At 41.1% G+C, this 25,874-nt stretch overlaps 1 protein-coding gene across 2 annotated transcripts in view; it reads left to right on the top strand.

The window, feature by feature from the left end:
• TANC1 (tetratricopeptide repeat, ankyrin repeat and coiled-coil containing 1) overlaps nt 1–25,874 on the top strand; it is a 3,647,153-nt gene that overhangs the window by 2,336,556 nt on the left and 1,284,723 nt on the right. For both annotated transcript variants that reach the window (XM_044074752.1, XM_044074753.1), the window contains exon 12: nt 4,191–4,472. In XM_044074752.1, coding sequence (XP_043930687.1) covers nt 4,191–4,472 — 282 coding nt within the window. The remainder of the gene's footprint in view (nt 1–4,190; nt 4,473–25,874) is intronic.

The following is a 25,874-nucleotide window of genomic DNA, read 5'->3' as shown; positions in this document are numbered from 1 at the left end:
TGCACCCCTTCTTGCTGAACAGCTACAGTATTTCTCCCAGTCTGTGTTTTTTCCTTACCTTTTGTTTCTGATTTTCCTCCAGGTCCTTTATATTTCTTTTTGTTCTGGCATGCAGGCAGTGGACTTACAAGCCAGTTACTGAAATGTACCCAGAAATCTAGGTCCACTGGCTTTCTGTGCTAAGTTTGTGTTTTCAGACTGGGAGAGACAGAATTATGCTGTTTATCAACGTGCAGCCATCTCGAAAGCCCTTTTCCAGAGTATCTATTTATGACATCCCCTGTGGCTACCTGGTCCAAGGTCCATACCTTCATTTCACATTACAAATAGGACATACAATCCAGATGAAGAGCGTGCTTTGGGCTGGCTATGCTCCGGAATATTCTACCATAAGACCACCCAAGTGTTACTGTAGCTGAGAACTCTGTCTCATACCTTGAGAAATGGATGGAACTGACAACATCAGTTATGAAAGTTATTTACTCACCAATAATGATAGAGCTATGTTGTCTGTTTCTGTCCTTCCTCAGCATCCCATTGTCCTTCCCCCTTCTGTATGCTCACCTCAGCTTGTTTCCTTTGACCATCTGGCTGACTTGGCTTTGGTTCACAGAGGTTCTTTTTCAGGATCCAGTGTGTCAGCTGGTTGCTTTCTTCACTGTGTCATCTGGTTGCTTTCTTCATCGTGTCAGCTTGTTGCTTTCTTCATCTTTAAGCACTGTCCTTTTGTCTACTTGTAGGCATGTGAACTCAGTCTGAGATTGCTCGTTCAGCACAAAGAGGTTATGGCTAAAGGGAGGAGCATGAGCACCAGATCCAAAGCTTGAGAGTGTTCTGATCTGACTCAGGTCCGAATACCCTTACATTGAGGAAGGATGAAAACAAACAACATAGATCTAGCACTATGCTGAGGCATAACTTTCATTTAAGGTCATATAGTAGCGCTTAACTGATTGTTTTTTTCTCCAGATAACTGTGCTTTGTCACCATGTTTCATAGTTTAGTACTAGGCTATCTGCCCTGGGGCATTTGTAAGCCTAGCCATAGTGATGTGGCTTTTGCCACCCCATGAAATGGTACAAAAATGTACAGAATAAATTTAGAATACTGTGCCTCTTTCTAGTAGTGACACAATGAAGGTCCCCTTATATAATAGAATTAGTTTACTGTGACCCTGTCTAGCAGTGACACAGATGTGACCCCTGGGGTAAACTTACGATCTCCCATCCACTCATCAAGATTTCTCTTGAAGAGAGTCAGTGAGGGGCTCTGCCTAATGTGAACTGGGATCTTGTTCCAAAGCATGGGAAGCCACTGGGTTATGAATCTATCCCTCCAGCATGTCCTATTCATACTTTTGCCGAGGTTTGAGTCTTTAGCTCTCGTGGTCCTGATGGATTTGGATTTTTTGAGGTGGAGCATGTCCATCAGATCCTGATCGGACATGGCCTTGTACGTCAGGCAGAGATCACCTCTGAGCAGGCGGTATGCTACTGAATAGAGCTGAAATTTCTTTAGTCTGGCAGAATAAGACATATGTTGGAGACCCTTGATCCTCTTGGTGAGGTACTTTTGTGGTCTCTCCAGCTGTTGCAAATGCCGGGTGAGGTACATACCAAATGGGGCATTGTACTCAATCATGGGTCTGATGAGGGAGGAGTATAGGGGTACAATGACATCCTTGGATCTGGATGAGAATCCCTTCATGATGAGGTGTGCAAGGTAGAATGTTTTTCTAACCACTTTGGCAACGTGGGTGTCAAATGAGAGGTCGCTGTTGACTTGGGTCCCTAGGTCTCTGATTACTTTTTCCGTACTCAGTGGGTTGCTGTCTATGTGATAATTTGTGGGTACTTTGTTTTTCCAAAGGGGATGACTATACATTTTTTGGCATTTAGTTTAAGGCCGTGACTACGGCACCAGTTGTCCATTTCTGTGAGGCCTTTTTGTACGATGTATGTGTCCACTGGTGTATCGACTATGGCGCCTAGTTTGCAGTCATCTGCGAACTTTGTCAGCCACAACCCTCCCATGTTTGCTTTAACATCTGAGAAATAAATGCCGAACAAGAGGGGTCCCAGGACAGATCCCTGTGGGACACCACTTGTGACTGGCTTTGAGTCTGACATTGCTCCAGTGATTTTAACTTTATGGGTTCTGTCCTTTAGCCAGTTTGCAACCCATCTAGTGACATAAGGGTTTACGTTTAAGCTGTTGAGCTTATCTATGATGCCTGAGTGGGGTATTGTGTCGAAGGCCTTAGCCAAGTCCAGGTAGGCTGTATGGATTGCTTTGCCCTCATCAATGGCTCTAGTGACTGTTTCGAAAAAGTCAACCAGGTTCAAAAGGCAGGATCTGCCCTTTACAAAGCCAAACTGAGTGTTATTCTATTGTAGTGAAGTAAAAGCATTATAGAGATACGGTTAATGTTATAACCAAGACTTATGGAAATAATGCATGAAAGGAGATAACGTTTTATTGAAATGTAAATAGATTACTTTAATAACACCAGTAAAAATACTTTCAAATGAAAGTTACAGTTCATGACCATTTGTTATTAGTTTTCCCACCTTATTGGCAGATTTACTTTTTAAAGCAAAAAAAAATCCTTTAAATTAAAACCCAGTGCCTGAATTGCTCAGTTAGCTATCATCTGCAGCTGCTTCATAATTAATGACTAGTTTCTTGTAAGCAATGTGGCTTCAAAGGTTTATACATACATACACACATACATACTACACACACATACATATATATATTTTTTTACATATATATATATATATATATATATATATATATATATATATATATATGGGTCTGCTGCTTTTAGTCGAACTTCATTTGATCGAAAATTATTTCAGGCAGCTCACTTCACTGAAACCTCATTTCACTGAAAGCACATTTGGTCAAATTACATTTGGTTGAAAATTGTATTTAGCCCCTGCCCCACTGCAGTGCAACCCTGGAGTGAGAATATAAAGTTAGTGTTGTGTGGGGGGCACAGTCCCCCACATTGGGGGGTGTGGGGGGTGTAGCCGCCCACATTTTGCAACCAGTTTTTACTGATGTTATATGTTTTAATGTATTTTTAATAGATACACACGTATATAATAGTGCATAAACTGCAATTATGTGGGGGGCTACACCCCCCCCCCTTACTGAATATTCTCACTCCAGGGTCGCACTGCAGTGGGGCAGAGGCTAAATACCATTTTCGACCAAATGTGCTTTCAGTCAAATGAGGTTTCACTGAAGTGGGCTGCCTGAAATAATTTTCGACCAAATATAGTCGATCCATATATATATATATATATATATATATGTGTGTGTGTGTGTGTGTGTGTGTGTGTGTATATATCTATATATATATATATATATATATATATATATATATATATATATATATATATATATACATACATATACATACACGCACACATATGCATTTGGGAAAGAGGTAACGCAATTGCTCTGTATTTATGCTTTAGTTATATTTACATATTAAACATTTAGTGTTTAGGTAGGAGTCACAAAGTACTTGGTGTTTATTTTCAGGCCTGAGATAATAGGCAGAGGTCAAGCAAAATTAATGTGATTATGTTGGCTTTTAATGTTTTACAGTTTAGATCTTCTTCTTTCGGCTTTTCCAGGTTAGGGGTTGCCACAGCAGATCACCTGTCCACTCATGATTGGCAGTGGAATTTTATAGTGTCGAGTTGCCAGCCCGGCGCCCAACCTTCCACAGAAGGCATACACACGCATGCACTCACGCCTAGGGCCAATTTACAGTGTGCAATCCACCTACGGCATGTCTTTGGGATGTGGGAGGAAACCAGAGCACCCGGAGGAAACCCACAAGACCACAGAGAGGACATGCAGACTCCACACAGACGGCACCCCAGGCGAGGATCGAACCGGAGAACTTTTTGCTGTGAGGCAGCAATGCTAACCGCTGCATCACCGCGGCCGCCCAATGTTTCACAGTTTAGATGCTATGTTTAATTTAGCTTCTAGGGGCTTTACGATATTATGAAATAGTCTGAAAAATGATAGTTTTGCACATTAATTTTAAAATGTCATTATTTCTGTACACTTTGGTATATTTGCTTGACAGAGGAATTGACATTTATTTGTTGTTTTGCTTAGTAAATTATACATTTTGATATCTAACATGTTTATTTTCTTTGCAGCACGATTTGCTCCATACAAGCCATCAGATATTATGTTAAAACCGCTGCTATTTGAAGTGCCAAGCATAACAACAGATTCCATATTTATTGGAAGAGACTGGTTGTTTCACAAGATAGAAGAAAATTTTCAAAATCTTGATTTGCCAGAAAACAGAGGAGCAGTAATTGTTGGAAATGTCGGATTTGGAAAAACTGCTATAATATCAAGGATGGTCGCTCTAAGTTGTCACGGAGGTCGTATGAGACAAATTGCATCGAATAGTCCCTGTACCTCCCCTAAAAGTATGTAAAATCTGATTGTTAGTTTACAAGTGAGCACTGTACAGATAATCCAGTAGGAAGAGCTGCCCCGTCATTTATTAGATGAACAAATTTTAAGCTGTTTTAATTTGACATCATTCATTTACGTTAGCTTTTAAAGCAGTAATTGAAAGAAAAGTGTGCAAAAATTGATGCCTAGCTTTCTTCACTGTAAGATATCTTATATGTTTTGTATTGCTTTTAGTATTCTGTTTTTCATTATTATCCAAAAGAATACTGGTACGTACATACTTTACCCCCCCCAACTCTCCTCCCATTTCTCAAAGGTGAAAAATGAGTGATGTGGTCATGTAGGAGAGTGGGATTAAAAAGAAAAAAAAAAAATACTGGAGTATATAATGTAACTTAACATACAGGGTATCTAGAAAATACGTTTCGTGAGTATATCATTATTGGCTCTCTAATTGTTGCACTCCTAAATGTTTTGTTTTGCAAGGATTACTTGTGCTCGTTTCATTAAAGTAGGAAGCTCATAGGATATACAAGGCAAGTTTGACCAGAGGCCATGCTTGCCTTCCCAATACCCACCCTCGGGCTCTGCTACCTTTTGCAATTAGGGTAGTGCCTGTAAGTGTAGGGGAAAATTTAAGGGTACCCATCCAGCTATCCAAGCTACATTTGAAGGATGACAAGGAATCACATTGCTTGGTATGCAGAGCAAGGGGGTTGCTGGCTGATGAATCACTCTCTCCAGTTAGTTTTATTTAAGAAGGTTGAGATTTCTGTTTCTGCTGTTGTCTTCATAGTTTGTTTGTTGAGGAACAGAAGGCCAAGAAGAACTGAATCCCTAAGGGCAAGGTAAGCTAGGCAGAAGTCTTCCCTCTTGAGTCTAAAATACACTCCGTACAAGACAAGTCTCTCCTGACAGCTAAGATTTTTGATACTAGAGATCCTTTTTTGTTGGCAATCTGTACACTTTTTGTAGTTATTTTAATGTGCCTGATCAAATACATGCCAAAGGGCACTTTATATTCTGTAATACATGTAACTAGTGCAGAATATAGGGAAACAATAACTTTGTTGGTTTTTGAAGAGATGCATTTGGTAATTAGTTGTAAAGTTTAGATGGAGTTCCTACCTACAGTTGCCATGTGATGGTCAGAGGACAAGGAGCTATCAACCCAGTGCTCGGATCTCTGATCACTTATTCATATCTCAGTGGGATATTTTCAGTGTACTGTGTTTGTTTCCAGAAGGAGCTATGCTATTTTTCTTGGTGTTTAGTTTGAACCCTTTTTCAAAGCATTTGGAATTGACTTGTATGTCAATAAAAAGGGGATTTGACAACCACATTGCAGTCCTATGCAAACTTTAACTAGAGATCTGATGTTATCAGTCTTTATTTTATCCTTGACATATGGGTTTGGTCCAGATATCGGAACCAACTCAGCCATTACTGCAGCTCGCACAGGCCAAAAATTCTTGAGCTTCATCCTTACCCACAATCCCCCTGTCCCAGTTACCTCAGATCTCGTTTGCCACTTCTCCAGACAAACGCATTTCCCTCAGCTCTCAAGCTAAGTCTGTTTTGTTAATGTTTTATTAATGCATTGTGTTTTAAATCTCTTGTCAGAGTATCTCCTTATGTTATATTTCTTGTTGTACTTTACTATCTTTGATTCCTTCCCATATAGTTTTGTGGATTCTTGCTGTGTTTGATAGTTTTCCCCCCATTCTTCCTGTACACTTCAGTGTAGCTGTAACTATCACTGTTGACCGTTCCCTTCTCCCCCCCCCCCTTCACAATCTGAAGGAATTATTGAACAGTAGGGTAAGTAGGATGGAAAGTGGCTCTAACACAGTGTAGGTACCTTCAGATGTGGAATGTGCAAGGTGTGTGACAAGGTCAAGACCATTTCAGGTACTTTGATTAATGGAAAGAAGTTAATCTCCCTGGGATCTTACAATTGCAGTACCAGTGGGGTTCTTTATGCCATTGGATGTGATTGACTACCTGTGAAGTGGTATATAGGCCAAACCAGAAGAATGGTGAAAAGAAGAATTATGGGGCATTTGGGGGCTGTGAGGCATGTTAGGCTTAATAATCCTGGGGCCCAGCATCTCCACGCTGTTCACAATGGTAACACTAGCAGTTTATTTTTTTTCTGTTTTAAACAAACCTTATGCAGTACAAGGCATAGAATATGGGCGCATTTTGTTAAGGCTGGAAAGTAGATATATTATTAATTTTGGAACTTTGTGGCCCCATGGGCTTAATATGGAGTTAGATTTACATGTATAGGATGAAATGTTTCGGTATGCATTATTTTATAAATGCATAGACATATAGGATGAATGATTTATATGTATAGGGTAAAATATTTAAGCATTTGTTAATCTGAAGATGTATAGGTGCATTGGCATGAACTTCTTAAATTAAGTTAAATGCAATAGGAATGTAAGGGGTTGCATTTTAAAAGTTTTTTGATGCACTTAAATGTTTTGGAAGCATTAACTGCTTAGGATGCACTTTAGATTTAAATTTTCTTGACTTATTGATTAATTGATCAACCATTATAGGGAAAAATGTTTTAGTATTTGTTAATCTAGAGATGTACAAGTGCTTTTGTATGAACTTGTACTTTAAAAGTTTTTTGATGCACTTTAAATGTTTCTGAAGCATTTTAATTGCTCAGGATGCACTTCAAATTTTCTTGACTCACTGATTAATTGATCAAACATTGCAGGATAAAATGTTTTAGTGTTTGTTAATCTAGAGATGCATAAGTGCTTTTGTATGAACTTCTTAAATTATAATGTTAAATGCAATAGGAATGTAAGGGGTTGCACTTTATATGTTTTGATGCACTTTAAATGTTTCTGAAGTACTTTATTGTTCAGGATGCACTTTAGGTTTTAACCTTCTTGACTCACTGATTAATTGATCAGTTATTGTATAATTGAATTGAATAATGAATGTAGTGAAATGTATATAAAGCACACCATTCTTGTGCATGATTTTTCCCTGGAAGGCTTGATGTCGAATTACTAAGAATACAGTAAAAGTGGGGTAAAAGTGGATGGTGACCGTTTCTCCAGTTGTTCAGTGTGTTTTTTCTGTCCTTGGTGAGTTGGTTCGTGGAGTGGTGTTTTTGGAGTTCCCTTCTTCCCCCTTTCTTTTCCCCCCAAAAAAAGGCTTTATGTTTTTCTCACTATTCTACTTCTGTTGTAGTGCATAGCGAGTGTACTGTTTTCTTTTCTGTCTGTTGATTATGGCTGACAAACCTAAAGGGCCTGCTGGTTTTAAAAAGTGCAGCCAAAATTCCCCTTTCAGACACTCATCTTTTATGTGTCTGTTGCTTAGGGGCTGTTCGTCTACAAGAGGACTGCAGCGTTTGTCACAGCTTTAGCCACAGAGCTTTCATTGAGAGGAAAACTAATCTTAAAGGGCTTAATACCATTAATCTTTGGGGAAGCCGTATCTGCTGTGAAGAGTAAATCTGATATTTCTTCTCCTTCCACTTCTTCTTCACTAGAAAAGTTTTAAAAAGATGAGCTTGCCAGTTCCATTTTCCCCTTTGGAGCCAACTCACAAAAAAAAATAAATCATCAGTTCCACAAAGCACTTCAGATCTGATGGAAGGTCAGTCTAAATCTTCTGTGCCGGAGAAGATTTTATAGGTACCGACAACTGTTATGGCTCCTAAAATGCTGACTAGAGTTTTGACACAACATGAATCATATTTCAACTCAAGAAAACCTTATCTTCTACCTCTGTCAGTACTCCTCCTCTGACCTCATCTCCGAGCTTTCCTGCGCCAACTGTATCAGTTCTGGAGATATCTCTGTTTGGATCCAGTTATTTCCCTAAGCTCTTTGGGTCTGTCAGATCCCAAGACCTCCCGGGGCCACATCTGTCCTGTCGGCTGCGAGGAGTTGGGTTTGACTCCAGGTTTTTCGTAGCTGTCTCTGTGCCTTGGAGCTTTGGCACAGTGCAGCTCGGCACTAGCTTCTGCTTTGGGAGCTGTCTCGGGTTGGGGATATCTCTGTTTGGATCCAGTTATTTCCCTAAGCTCTTTGGGTCTGTCAGATCCCAAGACCTCCCGGGGCCACGTCTGTCCTGTCGGCTGCGAGGAGTTGGGTTTGACTCCAGGTTTTTCGTAGCTGTCTCTGTGCCTTGGAGCTTTGGCACAGTGCAGCTCGGCACTAGCTTCTGCTTTGGGAGCTGTCTCGGGTTGGGGAGTGACCACGGTTCCGAGGCAGTCTTTTTTGGTTCCAGGCTCTCTTCCCTCTTTGGGGAGGCCAGCCTTCAAGGCAATGGAAAGGGCTTTGTCCACAGGGGTCACTCAGTCGGTCCCATCCTCCTTGTAGCACATTCCATCCTCACACTCTCTTATTTGACCTGTTTCTCCACTGGAGCAGCAAGTACTGAATCCACAGGACCCAGATTCATACCCCTGCAACCATCCACCTGAGGAGGTTCCTCAGAAGAGAAAGTTCAAGAGGAAGCCCTTGGATTCCCCACAGGAATCAGTCAGAGAGGACACCAATTTTGATGAAGGGGAAGGGCCCCCAAGGTCACCCCCTGATGATGTCTTTTTTGGAGACATCCTGGAAATTTTAAGACAGAGGGGTAACTGGAAGTCCCAAAATCTTACCTCAGAGGAGTCTATATACCTGCACACCTTTGGTACTCGCACGTCTACCTCTTGGGTGACTCTGCCTGCTGATGAGCTCATTCAGTTGATCTCACAGCAGGAGAGGAAGGCGCCAGACACTATTGATCCCATTCCCAAGAGACCAGACCAAACTTTATCCACCCCGAGGACAAGAAATTCTGGGCTAAAGGTCTACAGGTAGATGCCATGGTCGTGGTGGTGGCCACTAAAAAGGAACTGGCTGATGAAAGTTCCTCTATCCATCCTGCCAATAGAGTGTCTTGGTCAGTGGATCATCGATATTCGTTTTAAGGTCTTTGAATTTCCTGGCACGTTTTACCATATTCCAATAGGACTTCATCAAGGAATATCCTTGCAGGAGCTGTTACTGAGGGAGTCCAAGACAAGGTTATTTCCCAGGTGGCCTCCCTGGAGTCTGTGTCAAATTTGTCTATGAGGCTCATTGCGGATTCAGCCAAAGGGACTACCTTGGTGGAGGGTTCAGGTTTAGCCATAAGGAGACACACCTGGATGTGACTTTGTGGAAATATTTAAGATGTCCTTCAAGGATGCATCTGCAGTCCTAACAAATGGGTTGTCCTGTCGTTAGGCAGCCCTTCGGTCGGCCGGATTCCAAAGTCTGGGTCTGGCCTCGGCTGGTGTCGCACTTCACCCGACGTCATCTCTGCTGGTCTTCGGGTATAAAGGCATCAGCCGACGCCATTTTCCTCAGTCTTTCTTGCCGCGTGGCACCCGAAGCAGAAGCTGTTCGCAAGTGCCAGTCGGTCAGATCCAGAGATTACTACTACCGAATACTACTTCGAAGACTTCTAAAAAGCTAACTACCCCGTTGGGGACTCTTTCTTGCCTCAGCCGATATCAGAAAAAGTAAATAACTGTTTAACTTGTGGGAAACAAATACCTCATAAAGATTTCCACTCTTACTGCTTACCTTGTTTAGGCCCAGACCACGACGTAGCAGCCTGTTTAGCCTGTGCTTCCTTCAACCGAACGCTTAGGCCGGTCGGAGTTTGCTGAACAGTTTTTCGCTCAGATTTTGCGTACATTATGCCGCCGGATCCTCCGACTTCTCAAATTGTTAAAAACGCAAAGAAAAAGACCGACACTCGCGGTCCGCGGTTTCGCCGAAACCACGGTTAAGCAAACCACGAGTGTCTCGGTTTCGCCGAAACCGAGCAAACGGGTCAATCTTCAGCCGAATCCATGACTACTACCGAGGCTCCTGCTACCCTAGTTGAATCGGCCTCTGAAGTTTTGCCTACTAATGTGGTTCCTATAGAATTATCAGACACCATCCCTTTGGATGTCTCTACCCCAGCACGTGGTGCTGCTAGGCCTCCTGCAGCCATGTCTATTAAGGCCTTTGCCAGGGCTAAAGCAGCCAAAACTGCTAAATCAGTGCCTGTTAAGCCCCCCTCACACAGGCCCAGTTCCAGTTCTCAAATGCTTACTTTGGCAGAGGATCTCGTCTCTTTAATTAGGGGATCCCAATCTCACCCAGACAGGGCCTCTCAGCCTCCAGAAAAGAGACCTAGAGCAGAGCCCCCAGAACCAGTGTCCTCAGATGATTCTTCTGATGACTCAGACATTACAGACCATCCAGAGGCTCCTTTTTCTACTTATGAAGATTCCGATGCTGAAGAATCTATTCCATCTGCCTCTCCACCAGAGGAATTTTCCTTTGGGGAAACCTTACATGCCATGAGAGAGCAATTCCAATGGCAGGGACAAGATTTCTCAGATTCAAGAAAAAGGCTTAGGACCTTTCTACACTTACCGCAACATAGGCCCTTAGCTATACCTCCAGTTCTGCCTGTTGTGGATGATGCATTTAATGATGTTTGCACTGCTCCTGATACTTTACCTCCAGCCCCTGCCAAACCAGATAGGTTTTACAGGGTACCGAACACTCATCACCACCTATACAAGGCCCCACTTGCAGATCCCGAGACTATCTCCCAGGGGCCTAAGGCAGTAGCTTCGACCTCAGCAAAAAACCCTCTCCCTTCTGAAAGGGAATCCAGGTCCTTAGAGAGATGGGGTAAAAAAGTTTACACCTCTGCTACTCTCTCAGCTAGAGCTTTGAACTGTCAGTTTCATATGATCCAATACCAAGAGTTTATGCTTGATCAGTTAACTAAAAAACTGTCCTCTGATGACTCCTTAGATAAGAAATATGTTTTAGAAATGGTGAATAACATTCAGCAGGTTAGTAACCATTCTTTAAAATGTGGCTATGATGCACTGGAGGCTTCATTTAGATCAGCCATGACTGGCACAGTTATAAGAAGGCATGCATGGTTGAAAGAACAGGTCTTGCCTGATCATGTTAAAGCAAAGCTGTTAGATGCTCCTATGGATAAGGCCAGTCTTTTTGGCTCTCCTGCTCAGCATGTAATGAAGAAAATGGAAGAGAAGGCAAAATCTGTACAAACAGTTAAAGATTTCTTACAGGTTCAGCCCCCAAGGTTTAGCAGGAACTGGCCTTCCAAAAATTGGTCCTTTCCAGACTCCTCTAAATCTCAGAGAGGCAGGAACAGACGTCCCAGAGGCAGAAATCAATCCAGAGGAGGTGCCTACAGAGGACGCCAGTGGCAAGGCAATAACCAGCGAGGTACAGACACAACCACTGCCGCTGCAACAGGACAATCACAGTGACTTGGCTCTGACACCGCCTACCAGGGAACAAATAGCAGCACCCTTAGGCGGAAAATTAGCCTTATTTTCAAAAAAATTGGCACTATATCACAAAAGACAAGTGGATTTTGCAGACCATAGACCAAGGCTACAGGTTTCACTTCCACACCTTACCAGTAAAAAGAGGAATGCCAAACCTACCCCCAAACCAGAAAACAGAAGCTCTAAAGCAGATAGCTCAATTAACAAAGATGAGAGCTGTGGAAAGAGTACCACCAACAGAACAGGGCAAAGGATTCTACTCCAGACTCTTCCTAGTACCAAGAAAAGAGAAAAGTTGGAGACCTATTCTCGACCTGTCCGCCTTAAACACATTCATCATTGTCCCAAAATTCAAAATGCTGACCCTACAGCAACTTCTTCCCATGCTGGGCAAGGAGTGTTGGCTGGTAACTCTAGATCTCAAGGAGGCATACCTGCACGTCCCGATACGACCAAATTGCAGAAGATACCTCAGATTTCTTGCAGGATCAGAGCATTATCAATTCTCAGCATTGCCCTTTGGCTTATCTACTGCGCCCAGAGTATTCACAAAATGCCTGGCATCAGTAATCGCTCATTGCAGGCTACAGGGAATCCAAATTTATCCATACCTGGACGACTGCCTGATACAAGCGGACAACAAAAGCAAGCTGACAAAAGACTTACAAAGGGTCATTTGCTTACTACAAGCCCTGGGATACACAGTCAATTTAAAAAAAGTCAAGACTGATACCATCCCAAACAAGAACATTCTTGGGTGCGGAATTGGACACAGTAAAACAGATGGCATTCCTAACTGCAGAAAAACAAGAACAACTCCCTCTTTACTTCTTGGCATTAACAAAGCAGAACAAACTAACAGCAAGGAAAGTACTGCAGGCCTTGGGCTTCATGGCATCATGCATAATCCTGGTCCCCCATGCCAGACTGCATATGAGAAAGCTACAGTGGTACCTAAAGAATTTATGGCCTCAACACAGGCACAGCTTAGAAACCGAAATACCACTAATTCCATGCCTGAAACAAGAGTTCCTATGGTTGGCTCAAGCATGTCAGTCAAACCCAGGCTTGCCCTTCCACAATTTTCAAGCAAGCCAAACCATCACAACGGACGCCTCAGACCTAGGTTGGGGGGCACACATGCTGGACAAATGCATACAAGGATTATGGACTCCAGACCAGCTGCACCTGCACATAAATCAAAAAGAAATGCTGGCAGTAAAACTAGCAATCCAGAATTTCAGACCATTCCTCAAAGAAGGCCATTTAATGATAAGGACAGACAACACCACAGTCATGTGGTACATCAACAAACAGGGAGGCACGCATTCATACCCCCTATGCAGAATGACTCTGGACCTTTGGAATATGGCTCTGAGCTACAACATCCAGTTACAGGCAATATTTGTACCGGGAAAGAAAACATCCTAGCAGACATGTTAAGCAGAACTACCTCGGATGCTCACGAATGGATGCTACACCCGGACATCTTCAAGGCCATCACAAAGAAATGGGGAATGCCACAAATAGACCTATTCGCATCCCCACTCAATCACCAGCTCAAGAAATTCTGCACAAGGACATACCACCCACTTGCTTGGAAGGTGGACTCTCTATCCTTCAGTTGGAAAGGCCTGACAGCATATGCATTTCCACCTCTTCCTTTGATGCACAAGGTACTATTGAAAATCAAAGAGGAACGCCCAAGGATAATTCTGATAGCTCCAAATTGGCCTAGACAACACTGGTATCCATTGCTGAGGAGCATGTCTCTGGGGAGAACGTGGACACTACCCCTGATGCCTTTGATGTTAACTCAGAACGACTACAACATCATGCATCCAAACCTAAAAACTCTGCAACTGACTGCCTGGAACATTACATAACAGCAACTAACCCAGATTTATCCCAAAGGGTTAAAGACATTATCCTTGAGGCCCGCAGACCTTCAACAAGAAGGAACTATGCAGGAAAATGGAAAAGGTTTGTCATTTGGAGTACTGAAAGAGGAAAAGATGTGTCAAAGATAGATATTGCTAACATCCTGGAATACTTGGCAGAGCTTCTCCATACAGGCCTGTCCTATTCATCCATCAAGATACATGCCTCAGCTATTTCTGCAGAATACAGCTTCGATCCCCCTGTCTTCTCACATCCTCTACTCAGGCAGTTCCTCAGAGGAATCAAGAATGTAAAACCTCCTAGGAAACCACCATTACCAGCATGGGACTTGAACTTTGTGCTAGAAAAATTGACACTCCCTCCATTTGAACCAGCAGCAACAGCAGATCTTCAACACCTATCCTGGAAAACTGCTTTCCTACTGGCAATTACTTCAGCAAGAAGGGTTTCGGAACTACAGGCCTTAATGGCAATACAACCCTTCCTAATCTTCCATCAAGATAGAGTGTCCATGAGAACTAATCCTACATTTATGCCTAAGGTGGTATCCAGAGTGTCTCTAAACCAGGCAATCCACCTACCTACCTTCTTTCCCAATCCACAGAACAGGGGGGAAAGACTGCTGCATACCTTGGATGTACATAGACAGTTGCGCTACTACCTGGACAGAACCAAGGGCAATAGAAAAACTGACCAGTTTTTAGTAGCTTATGCAACAGGAAGGGAAGGAAAAGCAATTTCCAAACAGACAATCTCCAAGTGGATAGGAAATTGCATAAGATTCTGTTACTCCTACCATGGAAAGCAAATTCCACAGAACATAAGACCTCACTCTACAAGGGCTACAGCCACTACCACAGCTTTCTTACGAGGAGTGGCTACCAAGGACATTATTGAGGCGGCTACTTGGACCTCCGTGCATACATTTGCCAAGCATTACAACTTACCTCTATACTCTAGATCCCGAGCAGGGTTTGCCACTGCTGTATTGCAAGGGATCCTAACTACACCATAATTCTTCTTCCACCTCCCCTAGTTTGGCTATGGTATTCTACCCATTTGTTAGGACTGCAGATGCATCCTTGAAGGACATAGTACAGTTTTGTACCTACCATAAATGTAGATGTCCGAACAGGATAGCATCTGCAGTCAGGATTACCCACCCTCCTTCCCCTCTGTGGTACTCCTAGGGTATTTACCCTCCTAATAGCTAGCTAGGGGGGGATCTCTTATGGTGTATTTGTTTGTATATATGTACATACATGCTTATTTTTTGTGTTTGCCTACTATTTTTTTTTTTTGGAAAAATTGGCATTTACCCAAAATTTAGTTTTCCAAGAGGGCAACTGGCATCTGGGGCAAGAAACACTGAGGAAAATGTCATCGGCTGATGCCTTTATACCCGAAGACCAGCAGAGATGACGTCGGGTGAAGTGCGACACCAGCCGAGGCCAGACCCAGACTTTGGAATCTGGCCGACCGAAGGGCTGCCTGACAACAGGACAACCCATTTGTTAGGACTGCAGATGCTATCCTGTTCGGACATCTACATTTATGGTAGGTACAAAACTGTACTTTTTCATTCGTCAATGCTCCCTTTGACGGATCGTCTGTTGTTTGGCCCAAAAGTTAGAGAGACTTTATTCAGGTGTGAAAAGGATTTTAAGACCCTTTCTGCAATGGGCGTATGTTTTTGCACTTCCCTGAAGATCCTTTTCCAGGAATCCGAGGAGCAGTGGAAAAATGTGTAGGAAATCCCAAGGACATTTCCAGGACACACATGGTACCAGGTCTCCCAGGGGCAGTGGGGGGACTGCAATGGAAGACGCCATCCACTCGGCAGAGGTGGTCTGCAGAATCAGGGTTTTAAGGACTACTTTCCAGATAAGCCCTTTCAGAGTTCCTGAAGGGAAACCCGATTGTCTTTCTCTGGAGGCAGTTGAGGGATGCTTGTCCTTGCACCAAAGTGTCTGGCAGAATATTACAACAGATTCTTGGGTGCAACGGATCATATTAGGAGGTTGCATCATACCCTTTTCCAATCCTCCCCCCATTTGCAAGAAAATCCCCAATGTTCCACCCATTCAGAGGGAACCAGCAGTTCTAGAAATTCAAAAGCTGCTAGACAAAAGAGTTATCCAAGAAGTCCCACCAGTCCAGAGAGGAATTTGCTCAAGTTTCTTTTTAGTGCCAAAAAAGACAGGGGAAGGGGGACCAATTTTGGATCTCTTTTGCTGAACAAATCTGTTTGTCAAATGAAATTCTGGATGGTCACGGTACAGTCTGTGATTGGATGTGCTTAGTAGATCTTCAGAGTACATATTACCACATAAAAATGGACAAATGCTCCAGAAGATCTGGGTGTTTCTGTACTTGGCTGACTGGCTCATTACTGTTCCCATCAGGCATCATTTGATAGAGGCAAGGGATTACATTCTCAAGACTTGTGCGTACCTAGGAATAATAATAATAAATCCCAAAAAATCCCAACTGACTCCAACTCAGAACTTAAAGTTTATAGGGACATCGCTGAATATGACTTCAACCGTGGCATCCCTTCCTCCAGCGAGACTTCAAAAAATTATAACTCCGGTTCAGAAGATAATCCACAGAAAGAAAGCACTCAGCTAATTTTGCAGGCTCTAGGGTCGATTGCAGCAATAGTAACTCTCGTTCCTATAGCCAGATTTCCCATGAGAATTCTACAATGGCTGCTGACATCTCAGTGGTCCTTCCTGTACCAACCCATGTCGGACGAGATTCTAATCACCAATCTTTGCAGGAATGATCTAGCTTGGTGGATTCATTCCAAAGAAATCCTCCTGGGCCGCCCCTTCTTCCTCGTGGAGCCCACGGCCATAGTGACTATGGACTCCTAGATGGGATGGGGGGGGCATTTTCTGGGCAAAACTGTCCAAGGCACTTGGTCCCCCTTAGAGGCCAACTTGCATGTCAGTGTTCTGGAACTAAGAACAGTGTTTTTAGTGTTGCATGCCTTTTAGTTGGTTCTTCCTCTGGGAACAATTGCAGTCCAAACAGACAATATGCCAGTAGTTTGGTATATAACCAAGCAGGGAGGAACCAAGTCTTATCCCCTTTGTCGAGAAGCACTCAGAGTGTGGCAGCTGGTGATCGCTTCCATCCACTATCAGATACCGATGCACATTCCAGGGAGTTCCAGTATGATAGCAGACAAACTGAGCAGATGTATTCTTCAGCTTCACTAGTGGCTGTCAATCCAACAGTGGAGGAAAGGATTTTCCATCAATGGGGCCAGCCTTGCTGTGACCTGTTTACCTCTCCCCTAAACAACAAGTACAGAAGCTACTTTGCCCTAATCCTCCACCAAGGAAGTCACCAAGAGATGCTTTTCTCCACACTTGGCCCCCTGGACTACTATATGCCCCCCCCCCCAATATCTCTAATTGCAAAATTTTTACAGAAAGCACTCAAGATGAAGAACAGAGTAATCCTTGTTGCACCTTATTGGACTTGACAGGTATGGTTCCCTTTTCTTTGGCTTTATCTGATTCAACGACCTTAGACTCTGGACTCTCTCCAGACTTTGTCACATCCAGACAGACTAGTCCATCCAGACATTCTGAATCTCAGTCTGACAACATGGTTCCTCGAGTTCCACTAGTTTCCATGCATCTTAAGTTCTCTTCCTCTCTTCACGAAACTCTTATGTTCTCGTATGCCTTCCACCCGGAGACTGTACTATAGTAAATGGAGGAGATTTATCATCTGTGCTTGTGAAAAAGAGATTGACCCATTCTCCACCTCTGTTGAAAATATATCAGACTTCTTAGCCTGTCTTTTCAATGCTGCTGCTTCCCCTTCTACCATCAGAATCCAATTTGCAGCAATTTCAAACTTCCATGATGGTTTGGAATAACGTTTCTTGGCTTCTTATAAACTTTGTAAGGCATTTTTAAAAGGGCCACTATTGCTAAAACCCCCTTTCAAAAACTCTACTCCTCCTTAGGACCTAAGCCTAGTGTTGCAAACCATCATATGTCCTCCCTTTCTACCATCTACAGACTGTTATTTAAAGTTTTTGTCCTGGAAGACATTATTTTTGGTGGCAATAACTTTTGCTAGAAGAATTTCAGAAATTCAGGCCCTGTCATATAAAAACCACCTTATCTGATTTTTCACACACAAAGATAGAGTTACTTTACACACAAGTCCCACCGTTCTACCTAAAGTGGTGTTGAAGTCTAATATTAATCGGTCTGTTAATTTATCGGTATTCTTTCCAAACTTTTCGAACAGAGGTGAATACCTTTTACATTTGCTAGATGTTCACAGACAATTACGCTTTTATCTTCACAGAAAGTCTGATCAACTTTTTGTGCTGGTCTAGGTAAGCCTGTCAGTAAAGTGAGATTAGCTAGATGGCTCGAGGATTGCATTTCCTTTATGACCAAAATAAAATTGCTTTGCCAAACCTGTGAAGTTACATTCTACAAGATGTTGACACTTCATCAGTGTTTCACTCTAGAGCTTCAATGGATGATATATGTGCAGCACCTACTTGGGCTTATTCCTATACCTTTATTACTCTTTACAAATTGGATTTGGTGTCTAGGGGAAGAGCATCCTTTGGTTCAGTGGTGCTCAGGAATATCCTTCCATGAGTCCTCCCAAGATCTAAGGTAGCTTGGGACTTTGTCCCATATCTCAAGGATAAAATGAAGATTGACATCATCAGATAACGAAGTTATATATTTAATATAATGTTCCATCTGTGTTGTCCATCTTCATTTATCCTTGATTACCCTCCCTTCATCCCCTGCCCTTTGAAGATTTTTCGTGGAGTGGATACTTTCATAGTGATTATGACATGTATTGAAGCATAGCACATATGGTTTCCACTAAGGCGTCCTCAAGTTACACATTATTTCTAATCTGCAAACTCGATCTGCGGTAACTGGGACAAGGGGGATTGTGGGTAAGAATGAAGCTCGAGTGTTTTTGGCCTGAGCGAGCTGTAGTAATGGCTGTGTCAGTTCAGATATCAGAACCAAACCCATATGTCAAGGTTAAATGAATATGGACAACACAGATGGAACATTATTGTAAGTACATAACTTCATTATTGCTGTTATCAGTTTAGAGATAAAAAAAAAATGATGCCTGACAAGAGGGGAGGTGGTCCCATTACCGGGCCTTGGGGGAGGGGGGTACTACTGGTCAACTTTATCTGAGGAGGTGTCACCCACTCAGATGATGACATACATTCTATCCTTAAGCCAGTTGGGTGTCCATCTTCCCATGTAAGGATTTTATTCTTAAGGCCATATAAACAATTCCATCATTGGATGCCTTGGCCTGATTAAGGTAGACAGCTGGACCTTCTCAAACAAGATTCAGGAAGCAGGACTTGGCCTTTAAAAAAAAAAGAATTGTAGTGGGTTGAGCTTAGTCAGATTTTTTATGATGTCTGTGATGCACTTCCTGGCTTTACAGATAAGACAAGGAGTTCTCATGGTCTTTGATGAGTCCAACCTTATAGAGGAACAATACTACAACAGTATGCCAAGAATTGGGGACATAACCTAGCAAGGCTCAAGTTAGACATTTTGAGAAGGTGATCAGCAAGTGCATGTTTAATACTGTTTTATTAGGCAACGTAATATATTGTCTAGGCCCACAGAGAAAGTGTTTTTGATCTCTCTTCTTGCAATGTCAATATTTTATTATAACATTTTTCAGATGACATATTGTGCAGTCCCCACGCGCGAGTCATACCTGTCAACATCTTAGCACTGTAATTGTGGACTAAGTCAAAAATAATGAAAGGACAAAGGCCCAAAATCTGGGCAACAGTTTAAATATTGCTTGTATATACTTAGAAAATTTATAGAAAAACAAGTTTTGCATTTGAGTGCATTTTCTGAAGGATATGAAGTCTGACACTTAAAATATCCGTCATTGTTTAGTGACTTCAGTCCTCAGTTGTTTGCCACACCACCACAAATTTTGAGGAGCAGACCAAATATATGAGAGACAAATTTGAGCATTCTGTGAAATTCTTGACAGTTGAGAGGTATGCTTAGTTTGCACTTATTATTTTGGCAGTGAGTTATTGATACAACCATTTCATAATTATATCTTTATACAATACTAATAAAACAGTTTCATGCCCGGCAGTCGATGCTTATATTCCGTCGTCAGTAACTTCCTATAGTTAAGCATTCACATTCAACTGTTAGAATTAGTTCTTCAATCCAGTATTAATTTTGTGCTTGATGTAATTATTGCTTATTAAAATAAAAAAGTCACACCCATAAAATTAACTATTTACAAGCTAATTTGAGATCACGATTTAATTAGTAACCATATTATTTTATTTACACTATATTAAAAGTCTTTTAATAACTGGACCACTGATTTCTCACTTTGTAATGGAGTCTGCTTTTATAAACGGGTATATGTCTTTTGTACTTTATTCCATGAAAGCATCCTCTTCAAGCTCAGGTACCACTTTTTTTTTTTTTTATTTATTATAAAGTTAAATTTCTTATGTCTAAAAAGTTCTCAGATCTATATATTTGATGTTGTCCTTTTCATTCTTCCTCACTGATGTGTCTCTGATCCAACTCTACTCCTTTTCCAGGACCTTAGTATCAGAGTCTCAAGCTCCTTCCTCTTCCTATAATACACCATACCTTCCTGACCTCCATAGATCTCATTTGCCACACGTTGTGTTTAGACATGGTTCCTGAGTCTCGAGCAGATTCTGAATGTGAAAACTTTTGCAGATAGCTTTTCTTCTGTGTTTTCTTCATGTCCCTTCTTTTGTTAGTACTTGCAGGCAGTAGGGACTTCTTTGTGTCCTTCTCTGCTTTCCTTTCGTGTAGTTGGCACTCCCTTGACTTCACCTGTGTTAAAAAAAAAAAAAATTAGTTTAAGTAGTGTTGTTGTTAGATACTCTGTTATCCTTGTGTGTGTGTGTGTTTGGTTAACAGCTTCAAGCTTGTCTCATTATATCTGAAAACCTAACAGGCTTTAAGAGATGCACTTCTTGTGGGCACAGGATCCCAAATTCCGATGCCTCTACTATTTAGGACCAGGACATGTGGAGGTTGATTGGTGTGTGCAGCTTTTAACCCTCAGGCTTTGGCTGACCATAGGAATAAGCTCATTCTAAAAGGCCTTTTGCAAACAACTTCTACTTCTGGGGCACAAACCCCCTCAAACACTGTCAGCTCCAAAAGATGTCTCTCTGCTTCCCCAAGGGAGTCATCGAAGCCTGGTCAGAAGAAACCAAAAGTCTTGGATCCGACTAGTCCGGATCAGAGTACAGGGAAGAAGCCATCAGATCCGAAGACCTTATTGGACCAGATTTTTTTGGCTCCAAGTAGATCCAAAACCATCTTTGGATCCTAGGTCCTCTGCAGGTCTGGATGGTATTATAATTATTTCGGGCTACCTTATTCTAAGTACATCTTCATCGGATCCCAAGGCTTCAGATCCAATGCTTAGTAACCGTATACCAGCCTTCCAAGTAGAACCATTTTGTTCGGCTCTTCCCACCAAGTTTTTTCAAACATTATCAAAATCCAAATATAAAGAAAAACTCCAGAGGCAACACCATGACTATTGGAGCCAACCTTTATTAAAAGAACGAAAGCTAACAATAAAATCAGGCCAGTAAGCGCTTTCACGTTATTATCAATGCTTCATCAGACTTCTAAGCACAAAAGAACTACTCTCAATTAAATACATACATATTGTTAGATAACCAACCAGAGAAGTCAGTCAATTAAATATATATTTGGTAAATTAAAAGTTATAAAACCCTACAATACATGTCAACTAACTGTTCACTAAACCTTTTGTAGTTCATAAATTCTAGATAGAATAATGAATCACAACATGTACAACAATTAAAGAACATCCTATAAATCAGGGAAAGAACAGACAGATCTTTCATTTGCAAATATTTATACTCTATGGTGCTAATGCATCCCTGAATGACACATTGAAAACATAACACACATGATTAAAAAATATATATATATACATATAAATATACATATAAAAATACACATAAAAAACACATAAAAAGTATATATATATATATATATATGTATATATATATATATATATATATATATATATATGTGTGTGTGTGTGTGTGTGTATAGAAATATAAACATAAGTATATAAAAAGATATAAAAAATTTATAAAAAAATACACCTAGAGGCTATTGACACTACTAAAACCAATGTCTACATGAATTGTCTATTGTGCGTGTCTCTGTCAGAAAATTTATGAAAATATTTTACTATATATATATATATATATATATATATATATATATATATTTACACACAACATCTCAAATGCATCATAAAATATAAACTATAAAGAGCACGATGTTAAAATAGACATATCTACTTAGTCAAAGGTCTGTCCTTTAAAAAGGGTTTTAAAGAAACCCTAACTTTTAAACTATGCATTCTGTCAGCTTGTAGCCTCAAGATCCATTGTGCTTCTTGTTTCTCAGTGTGGTTCCTAATGTCACCCAACCTCATGGTCTTATTAATTAACTCTAGGACTGTGAAACAAAATCTATGTGTGGTATCTGTATGCAGAATATGTTTGGCTAATGCATTACCGTCATCTTCCTTACTAATGGCATAGATATGCTCCCTTACTCGTTCTATTGGTCTTGCCTACATAGAAGGAATTACATTTCTGACATGAAGCTAAATATATGGCATCGCTTGTCCTACAATTTGCGTATATATCGAGAGAAAAACTCTGACCCATATCAGGGTGAATGAAGACATTAGAACTAGACATGAAAGTGCATTGATTACATGTCCTGCATGGGAAAGTTCCTTTCCTATCTGATTCTATGCGTCTCTTAGCAGGTTTCTCATAACACAACAACCGTTTCAGTGAGTTAGTATTTTTGTATGTAAAACTAGGGGTATTGCCTACTACTTTCACAACATCATCATAAGGGTCAACATATGCCAGTTTCTAGAGATGTCTCTAATTCTGTTATTATTATTGGTATATGGTGTCACTAAACTATTTTTCCTCATTGTTGGACCCATTCTCTCATTCTTATCATCTGGTGTATTCGTGTTCCTCTTAATATAGGGTTTCCCTTGTGTATCTCTCCTTACGACATTTTCATCATGTAATAAGCTTACTTCAGTACCATGATATCCTCTGTTGTTAAACTCATGTTCTAGATTTGCAACAGTCTGTTGTCTCATCTCTGCTAGTGGGTCTAGAGACTCTTAAAGCCTGACCCTTAACTATATTACGATAGACATGTGGTGGGTGCATATTCTTCCGATGTAGAAAAGTGTTCTTCTTACAGGCTTTCCTGAACAACTCTGTATGTATCGTCATGCCATCTTTGCATATCAACACATCTAAAAACTCTATGATATCCAGTGACCATTTACCAGTGAAAGATAAAAATGTGGTTGTACCATTAATGTAGTCAATAAATTCCTCCAATATTTTCACGTCTTCCCCTCCAAAAAAAAAAAAGACATTATCTACAAAATGCTTATAATATTTAATATGTCCACTATAATGTGTATTGTTGAGTACGTATGTCTCTTCCCAATATGCCATAACTAAATTGGCATATGAGTTGGTGCATGGTTTCCCCATTGCCACCCCTTTCTGTTGTAGATAATACTTATCATAAACAAAGACGTTATTCTTCAAAATTATATCCATGAGCATAGCACATCTAATAATCATGTCTCTGGACATGTCTTTCTCTATCAAAAACAACCACATAAAATCAATCCCTGTTTCATTAGGAGTCATAGTAAAGAGAGAGGTGGCATCTAGGGTTACCAGCCAATCTGCTGCAAGGTCTGTTTCTAATTTAATGTAACCGCTTAATGTATCTAGAAACTGCTCCGTGTCCCTAATAACTGAACTAGTGCGATCAACTATTGGTCTAATCTGTCTCTCGACGTATATCGACTCAGCTCCCGTCAACCAACCTCTACTTGAGACAATAGGTCTCATAGAGGGGTTCCTTAAATCTTTGTGTATTTTCGGTAGTCCTCTAAAAGTAGGTACAACAGGTTTCTCTACCAAGAAGTATTTATACAAATCAGAATCTATAACATTGCACATAAATAAATCATAAATTTCACTATGAACATTCTTAATAACTTTGTCTAGTTGTGGGCCATTCAAAGCAGAATAGGTGTCATTATCTAGTAATAATTCATGCATTTTAAAACTATACATTTCCTTGTCCATAATAACAATGGCTCCGGCCTTGTCAGCTGGCCTGATGACTATACTATCATTGCTCTGCAAAGATCTCAATGCTTCTTTTTCTTTAACATTCAAATTATAAAAGTCATGGTTTTTATTGCTAGTTACTAGTTGTAAAAAATCAGTCTCACATGCTTTTTCAAAGGCCTTCAAAGGAGGGCATATGTGAGGTACAAAGGTAGAGGGTTTCCTAAAGTTATTAGTTTCAAAGTTACTGGTTCCAGCATTATTACTATCACCATACATTAAGCTAAGGGAGACATTCCTCATAAACAACTTAATATCAATTAAGAGATCAGTCACATCAACATTTTTCAAAGGAATAAAGGAAAGACCTTTATTCAATATCTCGTTCTCTATTTCATTTAATACAAAGCTGGAAAGATTGACTACTAAGTCCGATTCACTGGAAGTAACACTTTCTTTGAAACTCTAACCTGTCCTCTGACGTTTTCCGTTTCCTCGTTCTCTGCACCGATAGTAGCGGAAAAGGATGAAATGCTGATACTTCACTAGAGGTGAATGCTCCCTCTAATAGGTCTTTCATTACTAAGAACTTCTTGTGTTGTTTGAGGTATACTGTCCACTTTATCCTTAATTGGAAGCGACTTAATCATCGCTTTCTGTGTCACTGGGGATCGTAACGCTCCTGCGTTAAGCCCCTCCATCTCTGTTGTTATTGCAATGGGTGCAGACGCACAGAAGTGGAAGCTGGTTTACGCAGTTGGTCAGTGGGAAAAGGTTGTACTGTTTCGCAGCCTCTCATAGGCTCACGAGGCCACAAAAACACATCCCCTTTTTGAAAATCTGAGAAGTCCCTTTCCAGTTTCTTTTTCTTTAGCTGCATCAATCTGTTATCCAAAAAACCTAAGTGAGTACCCAGATTGCTACCAAATTCATTCAATTCACTCACTGAGATGAAAGTAGACAGTTCTTGTTGTGTTAGTCACCTCATTCGTTAGTTTTCATTCTATGATTATATACTGTTCAACAAGGAGTCGCATATAGCCACAGCTAGTCTCGATGTTTAGTTGTTGCCATTTGGTCAATAGATCTGGGTAAGTGGTACCAAAGGTTGGCATCTTTAAAACGCGAAGACCTCTCGGTACTATCTTAAAGCAGAGGCAAGCCTCCATATGCTTCCTCTGCCATTGTATGTCAAGCTTGTTTTCAATTTTCCTCGTCAGCTGCATTACATTGATATTATACAATCCATTGTTTACTTAATTGGTCTTACAAGTGAGATCCACCTTAGTTAGAGCCAGAAGTAGATTATTGTCTGTTCTTAACAGTCAGGCACTTTACCCTGGACTACTTTCTTTTTTCTATACTATCAAAATCCAGACACACTTCCTTGGCATCTTCTTCCAGGTCTTCCCCAAATTTCACTGAGGCTAATATGGACAGGGTGATGAGCAAGTTCCTCAGTGTGCAGATTCAGATGGGGGGTCTTGCCATCTCCGTCCCGTATTGGATCCTGTGTGTGCTCCTTCTGATGTTCTTCGTGTATCACTGTTGCACTCATCACATTTGTGTTATCTGCTTGCAGTAGCCCTCAGTCGGCCTGATTAACAAAGTCTTGGGTCCTGCATCGGCTGCTCTCTCTTCTTCCGTGACGTCAGATCGTCAGGGGTATAAAACATGCAGCCGATGCCATTACATCAGTCTTTCTTGCTGTGCGATGCCCGAAGCAGAAGCAGCTCGCAAGTGCTGGTCGGCCGACTCCTGAAATTTTCATTTTCGAGTTTCAGAACCGAAGTCTTCAACTAAAAGCTAAATACCCCATTGGAAAGTCCTTTTCTTGCTTTAAACTGATGTCAGTAAAAGTAAATAATTGCATTTCTTGTGGAAAGCAAATACCTCGTAAAGATTTTCATTCGT

The sequence above is a fragment of the Protopterus annectens genome, chromosome 6.part0 (assembly GCF_019279795.1).
Source record: "Protopterus annectens isolate FY-2018-M chromosome 6.part0, PAN1.0, whole genome shotgun sequence".
NCBI lineage: Eukaryota > Metazoa > Chordata > Ceratodontiformes > Protopteridae > Protopterus > Protopterus annectens.
Note: the sequence above shows the minus strand (reverse complement) of the source record. Positions and strands in the feature narration are given on the sequence as shown.